The sequence below is a fragment of the Sphaeramia orbicularis genome, chromosome 4 (genome assembly GCF_902148855.1).
Source record: "Sphaeramia orbicularis chromosome 4, fSphaOr1.1, whole genome shotgun sequence".
In the NCBI taxonomy this organism is placed as follows: Eukaryota; Metazoa; Chordata; class Actinopteri; order Kurtiformes; family Apogonidae; genus Sphaeramia; species Sphaeramia orbicularis.
The window spans coordinates 38,867,270-38,881,664 of record NC_043960.1 but is presented as its reverse complement, the minus strand read 5'-3'; the positions used below and the strand labels follow the sequence as shown (position 1 = coordinate 38,881,664).

Genomic DNA, 14,395 nt, shown 5'->3' with positions numbered 1-14,395 from the left:
CAGTCCCAATCTGATAGTGAATATGTATTCGGTAAAGATTTGCTGTCTGGCTCAAAATATGAACCTGTGATTGTTGCATTTATTGAACAACAAAAAGCCTTTACTGTGTGTTTTTCTGGCAATATCTCCCAGTTTCACTGTCAGCAAAGTTCCTTTCCGTCTCATCTTTTATGGATGTCCTCCATAGAGTAGACAAGGCCAGATGGATGACTGCTGCTCTCTTTGGTCGTGTTGGCAGTGAGACCAACAATCCCATAATGCTCCCTAGAGAGATGCAAGCCGCTGCATGCCAGGAACACTTTGCCGTGCTACGCCCACAGACACCTTGTTTAGTGGGTGGCTAGTAGAAAAAACACACACTCGCACAGGCTGCTGGTCTTCGCCTCAAAGATACCGTTGACAGAGTGAAGACACTAATTAAAACATTGAAAATGAATGACCATCTGTCGCTGTATTCTTCTGGAACTGTCTGCAGATCTTAACCACTTGTTCACATGCAGCAAAATAATAAGCGCTGAAGAAATTTGTCCTTATTAGATTTATTCACCCACTCCCTCCCAGACAAAAGAGTGAAAGTCTGTGCACAGCCATCTAGAGAGGTCAATAAAGCAGCTAGACACCTGGTTGGACTTGAAGCACTTTGGACCAACTCTAATCTATAGTCAGGAATTTATAAAGAGCCTGATGGAACTGTTGTTTCATCAACAAACCTAAAGGAGGCGGGGTGTCTCTCCCTCTGTAAACTCCTGTCCCTGTATACCATGCTTGGATTAAACAAGAGATGGGTGTGTCAGCGTTTCCTGATCCATCTGAGCATGTCCTGACCTCATCGATATCAAGGAATCACATCTTTCTCCAGCTCCTTCTCTTCTCTCCTGTCTTCTCTTGCCTCTTACTAACCTCCCTGCATCCCTACAGACACAATGCATCTATGAGTGGGCACGAATGACGCCCCTTACCCAATCCAAATCCTTATTTCTCAATTACTACATAGAGTATTACGATACTTATAGTTCCAATAGTTAAAGTACATCACAGTACATGTATGATGTTCATACTGCACTACAAAATAAAAGGGTCCACTCAGTCCCACTCATAGCCGCTTTGTCTGATTGTCCACTTCCAGATCACAACATACTTAGACACAGATGACTGTCTCCACTCACTGCCTTATCTTTAGTCCTCCTGATACAGTGAGCATTTTTAGATGAAATGAAGCTGAATCTCCATGTGTTTCAGTCAAATCCATTTCAGTCTTAAGTCTGAAATATTGAAATGGATTTGGTCTGTAACCTTGTTTTGTATCAGAATGAGGAGGAAAAATATGGCCGCACTGGTTATCATTGGTGTTTGCTCTGTGATAGGACCACGAAGACCACATTATGAACAAATAAAACACCTCCCTCCTTCCCTCCTTCCCTCCCTCTGTGTCTGTATTGACAGGATCTGGGGTGGACGACGCAGTGGGAGAGGTTTCCATCCATGTTGAGATTTTCACTCACCCCAACACTGGAGAACATAAGGTCACAGTGAAAGGTAAAAGCAAAGATGCATCTGTCACACAGTATATAACAACTGAAGCTCATTCTTGACCTTGGTGATAGCAGTTTGACAAAAGAAAATCCCTGTTCAATAGCTATCTGCCAGCTTTTTCAAGAATGTTTGAGCTATTAGATCAATTTAGAAGTTCTAAATTCAAGATTCAAGAATATCTATTGTCAGTACGCGCACATAATGAAATTTTGACAAGTGGTTCTTAGCTGTACTTAAGCGCTCAGATAAAAATATAAAACACACTGTAAGAATATGTACATGTATAAAACACACAATAAGAATATGTACATGTATAAACACACCATAAGAATATGTACATGTATAAAACACACTATAAGAACATGTACATGTATAAAACACACTATAAGAATATGTACATGTATAAAACACTATAAGAATATGTACATGTATAAAACACACTATAAGAAAATATACATCTATAAAACACACTATAAGAAAATATATGTCTATAAAACACACTATAAGAATATGTACATGTATAAACACACCATAAGAATATGTACATGTATAAAACACACTATAAGAACATGTACATGTATAAAACACACTATAAGAATATGTACATGTATAAAACACTATAAGAATATGTACATGTATAAAACACACTATAAGAATATGTACATGTATAAACACACCATAAGAATATGTACATGTATAAAACACACTATAAGAACATGTACATGTATAAAACACACTATAAGAATATGTACATGTATAAAACACTATAAGAATATGTACATGTATAAAACACTATAAGAATATGTACATGTATAAAACACACTATAAGAAAATATACATCTATAAAACACACTATAAGAAAATATATGTCTATAAAACACACTATAAGAATATGTACATGTATAAAACACACTATAAGAATATGTACGTGTATAAAACACACTATAAGAAAATATACATCTATAAAACACACTATAAGAATATGTACATGTATAAAACACTATAAGAATATGTACATGCCTAAAACACACTATAAGAATATGCACATCTATAAAACACACTATAAGAAAATATACAGCTATAAAACACACTATAAGAAAATATATATCTATAAAACACACTATAAGAACATGTACATGTATAAAACACACTATAAGAAAATATGCATGTATAAAACACTGTAAGAATATGTACATGTATAAAACACTATAAGAATATGTACATCTATAAAACACACTATAAGAAAATGTACATGTATAAAACACACTATAACAATATGTACATGTATAAAACACACTATAAGAATATGTACATGTATAAAACACACTGTAAGAATATGTACATGTATAAAACACACTATAAGAATATGTACATGTATAAAACACACAATAAGAATATGTACATGTATAAAACATACTGTAAGAATATGTACATGTATAAAACATACTGTAAGAATATGTACATGTATAAAACACACTATAAGAATATGTACATGTATAAAACATACTGTAAGAATATGTACATGTATAAAACACACTATAAGAAAATATACATCTATAAAACACACTATAAGAATATGTACATGTATAAAACAGTATAAGAATATGTACATGTATAAAACACACTATAAGAAAATATGCATGTATAAAACACACTGTAAGAATATGTACATGTATAAAACACACTATAAGAATATGTACATGTATAAAACACTGTAAGAATATGTACATGCATAAAACACACTATAAGAAAATATGCCTGTATAAAACACACTATAAGAATATGTACATGTATAAAACACTATAAGAATATGTACATGTATAAAACACACTATAAGAAAATATATATGTATAAAACACACTATAAGAATATGTACATGTATAAAACACTATAAGAATATGTACATGCATAAAACACACTATAAGAAAATATGCATGTATAAAACACGCTATAAGAATATGTACACGTATAAAACACTATAAGAATATGTACATCATATATAAGAAAGAGATGTAAAAACACTGTATCATTTTATTATGTAAAAAAGAGCTGTTTTGTGCATTAAAAGTAGCTCACTGACTCAGTATTAAAATAAAAACCTTATTGTCTCACAGTGCTCTCTGTATATTTGGCCTGAAGGAAAGCCAGTATTTTTTGTTCTGAATTTTGTGTTCATCATCACCACCACTGCACATTTTCACACATTGAATCTCTTTTTCTCTCACTCAACCCACACCTTCCCACTCTCTCTTGTCCTTTCATTTCCTTTCTCTCCGGATCAGTGGTGGCTGCCAATGACCTGAGGTGGCAGACGCAGGGAATATTCCGGCCGTTTGTGGAGGTCTACATCATAGGCCCTCACCTCAGCGACAAAAAGAGGAAGTACGCCACCAAGTCAAAAAACAACAGCTGGGCTCCAAAATACAATGAAACCTTCACTTTGTAAGTATTCCATTGGGATGACTGGGCATCCGAAAACATGATTTGGAAATTTTGGGCAGGTTAGGGTGTTTTTACAGGAATATCAACATTATTTTTTACTCATTTTCACTGTTGTAGAATATGGTTCAAATAAGGCTGTTATTAATGTGTGATTTAAAACAGGAGTAATTAATCCATACTTAATTTTAATAAAGATATCTGCTATTCTTGCTGTCACCATCAAAACGTGGAAGTATAAGATCATAAGCTTTAACTTTAACTCAAAATCAGAAAAAACTTTCTTAAGTGAAACATAAGAAAAAGAATGGAAAACAGTGATTCAATTTTCATTCCAGAATCCACTAAAAAGGGTGTTTTTCATTTTTCTGGACAGATACAACATGAAAGAAGAACCTGGGTTTTTTTTGTTGTTTTTTTAAGTGAACACATTCTCTATTAAAGGAGTGATATTTAGCTTTTTTTTAGATGGGATTATACATTTTAAAACATTTCCCTATGGTCTACATAAACTCTAAATGCTATGCTTGGGTCTGAATTCATTCATTACACAGGTCCATCTTCAACCCTATTTCTGAGTAATGACATGAGAAAGGTTGTTTTGAGTGCTGGCCCTTTAAATGCAGATGCCCCACCCCCTCCAGGTTGTTGGCTCTGTGGCTCTATCCCATTCAGCCACTTGTGTTTGTTAATACAGCCTACAGCTGAACATTTTAGGTAATCGGGTCGAAAATTTGGACATATTTTCAGTATGGACCACAACCGCTGCTGCTGACAAACAATTATAGCAAAATGTTCGTCAGAAGTCTTGACCTTATATGTGCAAATCTTGTAATATAACTAGTTATAGACGTAACAAATTAAGCAGGAATTAAAACAGGTTGTAGAAATCCACTCGATTTTTGCCAAAATGAATATAAAGATAGCTTTGCAGCACCTGGAGGGTTCAAATTCAAACATTTTGAACGATTAGGGTCCAAATACACAAATAAATGTACCAAAGACTAATAAAAGTGGGTTTAGCCAAATATGACCCTTTTAAGCTGTACTAATACTAAAGCATTAAATAGTACTGGATAATATTACTGAAATAAATAGTGTCTGTCTGTCATCATCCACTTCTCCATGGTGTCCAAAAGATGTTTCCTCATTCATATTAGTTACATTTGTATTAATAGGAGCTAATTTGTTTATTTATCAGTGCATTTGGTAGAGACAATGCACATTAATGAACATCCGTACTGACCAACATTAGATGTAAATGTGCCGGATTATAGCAAAAATGCTAATTTGCATCTGTATTCCCTAGGCAGGTAACAGAAAACATCAAGAACAGCACAATAAAGGTGTTGTAATTTAATTTAGAAATGTTCACCATATATATGTGTTCTAAATAAGTCTGTCCTTTCTGACTAAGAAAAGGTGAAAAAGGCTATGTTCACACTGCCAACCACATTAGTTTTGAAATGTGGCCAATACCAGAAACAACATGAACTGATCACAGTGTTGAACTGGCTCAAATCCACAAAAGCACTGGAGTTAGATGTGTTTGGATTGTTTTTGTAGAAATACAAAATCACACTGTAAACATGTTCTACTATAGGTCATGCATGTTAAACCTTTCCTTTAGCTGAAAGTCTGTAGTAATATCAAGTGGTCATTGTGTAATAATTGGTTCTGTCAGTGTTTTCCTGTGAAAAATGAAATATGTTTAAGGTTGAGCTCATTGGAGATACTTTATATAATGTGAGTGACTCCGTCCAGCCCAGAGTTGTGATGAATCTCAGTTTAGAGTGATGGAAAAGTTACATTCATCCTAATTGCTCAGACTGAGTTTGAATTGTCTGCCATCACATATGTATCTAAGGCTGCAGTCTGCAGGCGAATGTGGCCCAAATCCCATTTTTTACCCATATGTGACCTGTATCTGATCTGTTAAAGACAGTTTGAACAACATATATCTGATTTTTTCAAATCTGACCCAGGCCACTTTCATATGTGGTCCTACATCTGATACATATCTGATTTTTTGCAATGTGACTTCAGTCTGAATGGCCAGGTTGCATTTATCCGACCTTTACGTTACTGAAATGCGACAAACGTCACAATACTGCGACCCAGGAGGAGGAGCGGCGGGAAAAACATATTTACTTCGTAAACACAGTGCGTGCCTGCGTGGTCACATATTACATCAGGACCTCTTTTGCGCATGCGGGTCACTTCAGGGTCACATTCAGTTCATACTCAAAACTGATAGAAGTCGCATTTAATGTGTAATATGAATGAGTACGCCAAAAAAATTGGATTTCACCAAAAAATCAGAATTGTGCATTAAGACCTGCTGTCTGAACGTAGCCTAACATCTGGAAATGGTCCAGACCAGAAATTCAAAGGTCAGGTTCCAGGTGATCTGTGCTGTGTAAAGACTATCTTTGGTCCACTTATGTACATAGTCTGAGGATAACTCCCAGTGTATCCCAGTGTATTTCACACACTAACAACCTCTACGTAAGTCACTGCTGTTGTACACCTGTTTCCTTTCTGCCACAGTACTTTGAGCAACGAAGTGGGTCCTGAGTGCTACGAGCTACAGGTGTGTGTGAAGGACTACTGCTTCGCCCGAGAGGACCGCACAGTGGGCATGGCTGTCCTCCAGCTGAAAGACGTGGCGTCCAAAGGCAGCGTGGCCTGCTGGCTGCCTCTCGGCAAGCGTATCCACATGGACGAGACAGGCCTCACCGTGCTGCGCATCCTTTCTCAGCGCAACAACGACGACGTGGCCAAGGAGTTTGTCAAGCTCAAGTCCGACCAGCGCTCCGCCGAGGAGGGTCGCAGCTAAGAGGCCACAACGGAATTGAAAAGCAACCCGTCCGAAGCTGGATGACGCCTCACCACCTACTGCCCTAGAGCTCTGCTGAGCCACTGCTAACCACTGCCCCGAAGATCCAGTGTTGTACAAGCACAGAGAAGACAACAGCCACCACACATCCAGCGCTGTAAATACATTCATTTCAGTGGGAAGGACATGAGTCTTTTAATGTCACAGATACTATCAACAATGTCTTTGAAGAACTATATAAGGACACATAGTCATCACAGAGTATATATATCTACTTTCCTCTATCCACAGAGGTGAGTCATGCCATTAAACACACACACCTTATTTGACTGGTCAGGGTAAGATATATCTTGCAGCCTTTAAAAGTTCAGCTTTCTGTCTCACGTCGTTTACTTTACCCCTCCTCCCCTTTACTTTCCTGTTCCTCTCGTCCCTTCCCTGCCTTGCACCTGCTCAAAGAAGGGACCGCAAGTGCCAACAGGTAATCACTGAAATGCCAAGACCAGCCCTAAGCACAACTGGACCGGCCGTCCAACTGACCGAGTAACAAATAATAATGGCTGCAAGGCCTCAAACATTCCAAATATTGGGAACAAAGGCACTATTTAGTTATGAATATTTTAAGACTGTGGGTTAATTCAGATATCAGTTTACTGGTTTCTTCCAGATTATATTTCTATTTAAATAAGTCTATATAACATCATATATATAAATATAAATATATATAAATATGAAGGACAGATGTAAAGTTATAAACAGGATTATTTGATGGACGTGTGGTGCTTGATAGGTTTATGTCTGTCTACCCTGTAACAGAGCACACTGCCTGACGCCCTCAATGCCTTCTGTCTTGTTTACCCTCGTATAGTATGTCTGCGTGTCTCCTATATAGCGCCTGTATAGAGAGATTATCTGATGAAAACACACCTTCAAGCACTGTGATTCATCAGAATATATATATGTGTGTGAATGAGCGTGACTGACTGTGGAGGTGGACTCACATGGAGCTCATCATGCGCGTGTGTTTGTAAAACGTTCGATATTGTTGACCTCATGTAGCCACCTGTGTTGCCTGTTACCTGCAAATGTAATCACAGAAAGCCATCATGAGTAAAGAACATAGCATAGGAGGGGGTGATTTTCTAAGTGTCTTTTACTTTCAAAGGGATGCATCTTATTCCTTAGGATGGTTATTTCCATCTTCTGTGTTATTCAACATTCCACAGCTTGACTGCCCTATAAGGGGGTGCAAATGTTTGTGTGAGGTGCATGGTAAAGCAAGACAGACTTACTGTAATCTGCCTTTAGAAAAAAAAAAGATGTAAAACAAAAACTGCCAAATCAAAACCTGCTCAAAACACACTGATGAGACCCTAGTCCACAAAAGCGAAATCACTCTGAGGTAAAAGTGAAACCCACACAACCTGCACCAGGGAGAGCACAGATCTTTAATGATCCACCACTGATGATCCCTAGTCGTGATCCAGCTGCAGGTGCTGTAACCTCTAATCGACAAGTCAGATCTCTGCTAAAGGGCTGCAGATCCAGACCACGCCGGGTCTGGCACTGACATTTAAAAGAGGGCCTACAGTTCAGCCTGGTACTCTAGTGAGTGGAGAGTGAAGATTTAAGCACAGGGTCTTTGCTGCACCCATAATAACACATTTTTACTACAGTGATGATTCATTTGTTGTTCGGTAACTTTTTATGGAAATACACAGCAATTGCACATCAAATGTGTCAAAATCATTTTACAGGTGATTAGATCTAGTGTCATGTCACGTGAAGCTGTTATGAACTGATTATTGACTGTCCAGCATGTCTGTTAATGCCACTTCTATTTTCAATGAATGCCATTTTTTTAAAGGTTTATTTATCTATAAAGGTATTTGTTTGTAAGAACAACATAAGTGTCAGGGCAAAGAAATGATCAGAGTGCATTGAACTTGAAGTTTGGGAATGACAGGGTGTTTTTTTCTATTTCAGAGTAGATGCCTCTTTTTAAGTTGCCATTGAGGGCATCTATCCCCCCGAAGCACTTGACAGTAACTGAATAATCTAATAGACCCCCCCTTTTTTCAACAAGGTGTAAGAACTGAACTCTATGCATCTAATTTATGAAATCTATGTAGATGAGTCATTTTTGAAGCAGTCTTATAATGTTTACATTGTGGATTATTATGATTATATCAGCACAAGTGTTTGTCTGATATGTTGTAAATGCTGTGTCTATTGTAATGGGCCAAATATCACAGCTGTAGTCGGGCTGATTAGAGACTGAAATTTTGTTTGTGCAGCTTTTCAGCACAGAAGAAAACCTGGAACAGAGATCGATTGCTGGTCGTGGGTATTGTAAATAACTCTCGGATGTAACAAACACGTCAGACTACGTCAAGTGAAGTTTGCTGCTCTTTTTGTAGACTTGAATTTTGCTCTGGGGTGACTGGGCGAATGTACAAACGCCCATCTGGATATGTAGCTTTTGTTGAAAGATGTGAAAGGTGTGTATACACTGGAGATGCACAACCTATTAAACAAAAGAAAAATGATGAATATATCTGATTCAGGGCCAGAAATGAACTGCCAAGCTTTTATATTGGCATTATTGAAACAGTATCAGAATCTGTTGTGCGTCGCTCTGGTGCATACGCCGCCTTTAAATCACAGGCCTCTGCAGAGTTTTAATAACAGGTACACACAACTGTCACATAGCTGGAAATGCCACGAAAAAAATCTTTATTTATTGCTGTTGACAATGAAACTTTAGTCGAGGAAGCACTCAGATGTTGGGGTATCGGTCTGGCATGTGGGACAGGAATGCACGAAGAAGTTAAGGACGTAGAAGCACAAAGAAAAGCACATAGATCCAAGCAAGACAGACATGCATGTTCTGTCCAGTTCAGCTGACCAGACTGCACACACCGATGCCAGTCCTGTACTTCCAGAAACGGTGCATGATAGGAACAATAAAACAAAAAGAAAAAAATGTATTGTGCCAGCACGCATAATTATTTGATGTTATTTGCCAATTGTTGTCTCCTTTATTTTGATATGTCATTATTGTTTTCTATTTTTCAGATGTTTGTGAATATATAAATATGTATTACTGATGATGTGTAGTGGTACAAAGTACTCGCATGAGAATTTTTTTATACACAAGATGTTTCTAATTTTTAGTTTTTTTTTTATTCTGGTCGTTCTTATTGGGGGTTAAGGTTACTGGGACTGCAGTCTCATTGTGTTTCTGCTTCCAATAAAAATATGAAAAATTGCTTTGCTCTTTTCTTTGTCTGTCTGTTACAATACTGTTGTTGTCGGCCACTTTTTATGGGTGTTATCTGTTTTTAGACGTATACAGAAGCCACAGACTACATTATGCTGTGTATTTTTGCACTGTTCTAATGAGCATACTTATTAATTTCTCAGTATCGTTATGAAGAAACAAGACAATATTGGAAATATGTGCCCAGTTGTAAAACTATTAACCCATAAAGACCCAAACAGCCACCAGCAACTGAAACCACCTGCTGATCTATGCTGTTTAATACCTGTCGATCCACTAATAAATACGTGTAAATAATTGCTGTAAGATACAATTGGTCGTCTTTTCATGGTCATCCAATTTGACCCACTTGGATGTTCAGAGGCTCTGTAGTTACCGTGGAAACACCATCATCTCCTACAACACTGATTCACCAGTAAAACCCATGGAGTTGGATCAATGACAGTGTATGGAAACACTCGTTTTAGGTTTAGTTAATGATATATTTTGTTGAGAAAGTCACATTTTCTTCATTTTTCTCTTTTTCTGATATTATGACAGTCAACTTTAACGTGAGCTGTAATGAACATGTACATGATCAGTGAATAAAATATGGGAAAACACCTGACTTTCATTGAAAAAAATGCAAAATACAGAGGATAATATTACAATACATCGTGATAAATAACTTTAGAAAAGTTAAATGGAAGGAAAAATTAATTTGGGAACTAACACAAAAGTTGTATTGGGTCTTTATGGGTTAAAAACACAAAAACTAATAACAACAAAAAACAGTATTTAATGTGACCAAACACAAAACACACTACAATAAATGCAGTAAATGTCATACTTTAACCTTAAGAGTTGGAGACATGTTAAATGCAAAAGTAGGCCACACCAACGAATCAGCCCTTTGGACTACAGACACTTTTATTTCCTGTTTGTTTTTAATGCACTTCCCATATTTCCAGTATATCCCAGGTGTATTCTTATACAGATAAATGTTTATGTATGGTAATTATAGCCTTGTAAACATATTTAGGTGGGCTAAGACTTACGCACAGCACTCTACTTCTTATATTTCACATTTTAGAGTCACTAAGAGTCCTACGTAAGATGTACATTTTTGACTCAACTGTCTTTGCAGAAGTCGAATGCCTCCCTATAGTAGACAGACTAACACACTGATAATTAACAAGTCTTCGTGAAGAGGCCTCACTGATACTACAAACATAACATGCTGCACACTTTTAATACCCCTCGGCCAAATATAATGTAGATTCTGTTGAAAGTTACTGCCCTATAATTTAGATTAGACTGTCTTTGTGTAAAACATATTACATACATGTTATATTTGAAAGTACTCAGATATTATAACTGCACAAGGCCATTTGACCTTGAAAAGTAGCTCAAGGTCAGTGATTTTCAATAGGCCTCTGCTCCATGCCAAGATGCATGCACAGTATAAATTTGGTGCAGATATCTCAATGCATTCTTCAGATAATATGACTATGTCATTGAAAAGACATGTCGCTATTTGACCTTGAAATAGTACGTCAAGATCACTGATTTTCAATAGGCTTCTGCTCCATGCCAAGATGCATGCACAGTATGAATTTGGTGCAGATATGTCAATGCATTCTTCAGATAATGTGATTATGTTGTTGAATGGACAGACAGACAGATGGACAGATGACAATACTACTCAGCCAAGGGGTAACCAGGTGAAAGACAAATTAAATGCTGACGATGTAAAGAAGTTTGGTGTTCCTCTGTTTAGACTTTGCGTAGAAAGGAGATCTTGAGGGCGTCTGGGATGTCTAACTGGTCAGCGTGGGGGAGTGGGGGAGGCGAGCTGGGAAATGTGACAGGAAACACTCGCCTCACATCCATTAGGAGCTGTGGAGGTGGGCTGTCAGTCCGGTCTTTGAGGAGCCCCTATGAGAGCACAGACATAGTCCGTTACATAACACACACTTTAAATAGACACCAAACTCTGAGGCTGAAGATAATACCTGGACAGTACGGATGAAATTCAGAGTGACTCTTTCATCAAGGTTATTATGAGGACTGTACAGGGTCAGTATCTTCACGATCTGGGAACAAAAAAAGCATCAACGGGCAGTTATTTACACTTCAAGGCAAGGGTGTCAAACTCATTTTAGTTCAGGTTCCACATTTACCCCAATATGATCTGAAGTAAAATTTAAAAAAATAAAAATAACAACAGTGAAAAAAGTAAAATGACATTAGGATAACGTGAACAACTTCAGATATCTTAAGAAAAACACTATTTACACATGTGCATTACAACTTACATTACAGGCAGAATATTGGTGAAATTGTATTTACTTCTCTTAAGACATTTCAGGTTGTTCATATTTGTTCAAGTTATTCACATTTTTTGTAAAAGGATAGATTGTTAATATAAACATTTTCAAGTAATTTTACTTATTTACACTAAAACAAAAATAAAATCTGCAGTTGTCATTATTTATAGGTCATTATGAAAGTATTTTACTGGTCTGACCCAGTTGAGATCTAATTGGTCTGTATGTGGAACCTGAATTGAAATGATTTTTACACCGTTAATCGATAATTTCTTCAGTGTAATTTTTGCATTTCACAAATTCATCGAACATGCAAGATTTGGCCCCCGGGCCGCATGTTTGACACCTGTGCTTTAAGGTCACATGGTTTCTTAAGTGTTCTAAAGTGTTTTCTGTGGAGTTTCACCTGGATCATCTCTGGACCTGCTGCTGTGGTCCTGCCTCTCTCCTGCCTTCATCGTCATCACTCACTTATCCATATAGGTATGATAGAGTTTATTATATAGTTCCATAGATGGTAGAGGTTTCTATTATTTGTACTAAGTGTTGTAATAGTAGTATATCCACAGTTAGTACTTGTATTTGTAGTAGCAGTATTAACAGTCATGGACCTTTATTCTGGTTTCTTGTAATTATACTAACACCAGCTGATCTACTTTTGACAGTTCTAGTTCAGTTATCTGTGCATCAACTGCATCCATGTGTCTCCCCCTACTTCCCCCTTCTCCCCCAGTCTCTCTCTATCTCCATCGCTCTCTCTTTTTCTCCTCCTTTACTCCCTATCTTTAACCCCAACTGGTCAAAGCAGATGGCCATCCTCCACAGTCTGGGTCTGCTCCAGGTTTCTGCCTGTTAACAGAAAGTTTTTCCTTCCACTGTCACCAGTCACAAGTGTTTGCTCCTGGAGGATTCTGTTGGGTTTTTGTAAATTGGTTTAGAGTCTGGTTTTGACTAATTCAATGCGTAAAGTGTCATGAGATAACTTTTGTTATGATTTAGCGCTATATAAATAAAAATCTGATTGACTGATTGACCTGTTGAGTGGACAGGACAGTGCAGGTCTGGACCAGGGCTTGTGCCTGTGTATCTGTCTTTTTGCCCAGCTGCAGCAGCTGCACAGCCTGGATGAGAGGCTCCAGTGTGGCCACAGCGCCCCCTGCCTGCAGACCTCGTTCACGCAGCCACTCCTCCAGCAGACTCACATTATAGCTGTAAGAGAAAAGAGAATGAGGTTATGAGAGTTAATGAAAAGTCACCATGACACTAAATCTAACTGTGAAATAAAAGGAGGGTTAGGATAAAGTTCTGGATATTCCAACATGCGTGAGCTGCTTTTGAGTTTCAACTCAAACCTTTACCTTTATACCTTTTTTTGCTTCTCCTTCATCACTTACTGATTAATTTTTTATATATCTATTGTTCATTTTTATTTTATAAGTGACTAGAGTGTATTGTTTTTGTTTTCTTTTTGCATATATCTTTTGTTGTGTATAATAATATGTGAGTAAGCCATGAGATAAGGATTTCTGTGGATGGATAGAAGTGGACAGTGGGATTTATGTGGCTGGAATGTATGCAAGGTGTTAAATTAAATAAAAAAGCACTGGAAGGACAAAATTAAATATAACATATTCAGTGATCCAACATAATAGAATTAAAAGTGAACTCAGTTTGATCCATTTTTGTGCTGTTGTTTCTACAGGGTGGGGAAGCAAAATTTACAATGAACATTTAGTTGTTTTTTCTCAGCAGGCACTACGTCAATTGTTTTGAAACCAAACATATATTGATGTCATAATCATACCTAACACTATTATCCATACCTTTTCAGAAACTTTTGCCCATATGAGTAATCAGGAAAGCAAACGTCAAAGAGTGTGTGATTTGCTGAATGCACTCGTCACACCAAAGGAGATTTCAAAAATAGTTGGAGTGTCCATAAAGACTGTTTATAATGGAAAGAAGAGAATGACTATGAGCAAAACTATTACG

At 37.2% G+C, this 14,395-nt stretch overlaps 2 protein-coding genes across 4 annotated transcripts in view; one reads left to right on the top strand and one right to left on the bottom strand.

Annotated features, from left to right (window-relative positions):
• Positions 1-10,084, top strand: part of unc13a (unc-13 homolog A (C. elegans)) — a 76,850-nt gene extending 66,766 nt beyond the window's left edge. For 2 of the 3 annotated variants that reach the window (XM_030131916.1, XM_030131914.1), the window contains 3 exons: positions 1,444-1,536; positions 3,816-3,975; positions 6,523-10,084. In XM_030131916.1, the coding sequence (XP_029987776.1) occupies positions 1,444-1,536; positions 3,816-3,975; positions 6,523-6,811 (542 nt within the window). In that variant the 3' untranslated portion in view covers positions 6,812-10,084. The remainder of the gene's footprint in view (positions 1-1,443; positions 1,537-3,815; positions 3,976-6,522) is intronic. The other variant, XM_030131915.1, reaches the window with a different exon arrangement.
• Positions 10,085-11,812: 1,728 nt separating this feature from the next.
• LOC115417822 (unconventional myosin-Vb) overlaps positions 11,813-14,395 on the bottom strand; it is a 38,019-nt gene continuing 35,436 nt past the window's right edge. The window contains exons 33-35 of the mRNA XM_030131953.1: positions 13,438-13,612; positions 12,089-12,169; positions 11,813-12,011 (exon numbers count right to left, since the gene is read on the bottom strand). Of these exons, the coding sequence (XP_029987813.1) occupies positions 11,850-12,011; positions 12,089-12,169; positions 13,438-13,612 (418 nt within the window). The 3' untranslated portion in view covers positions 11,813-11,849. The remainder of the gene's footprint in view (positions 12,012-12,088; positions 12,170-13,437; positions 13,613-14,395) is intronic.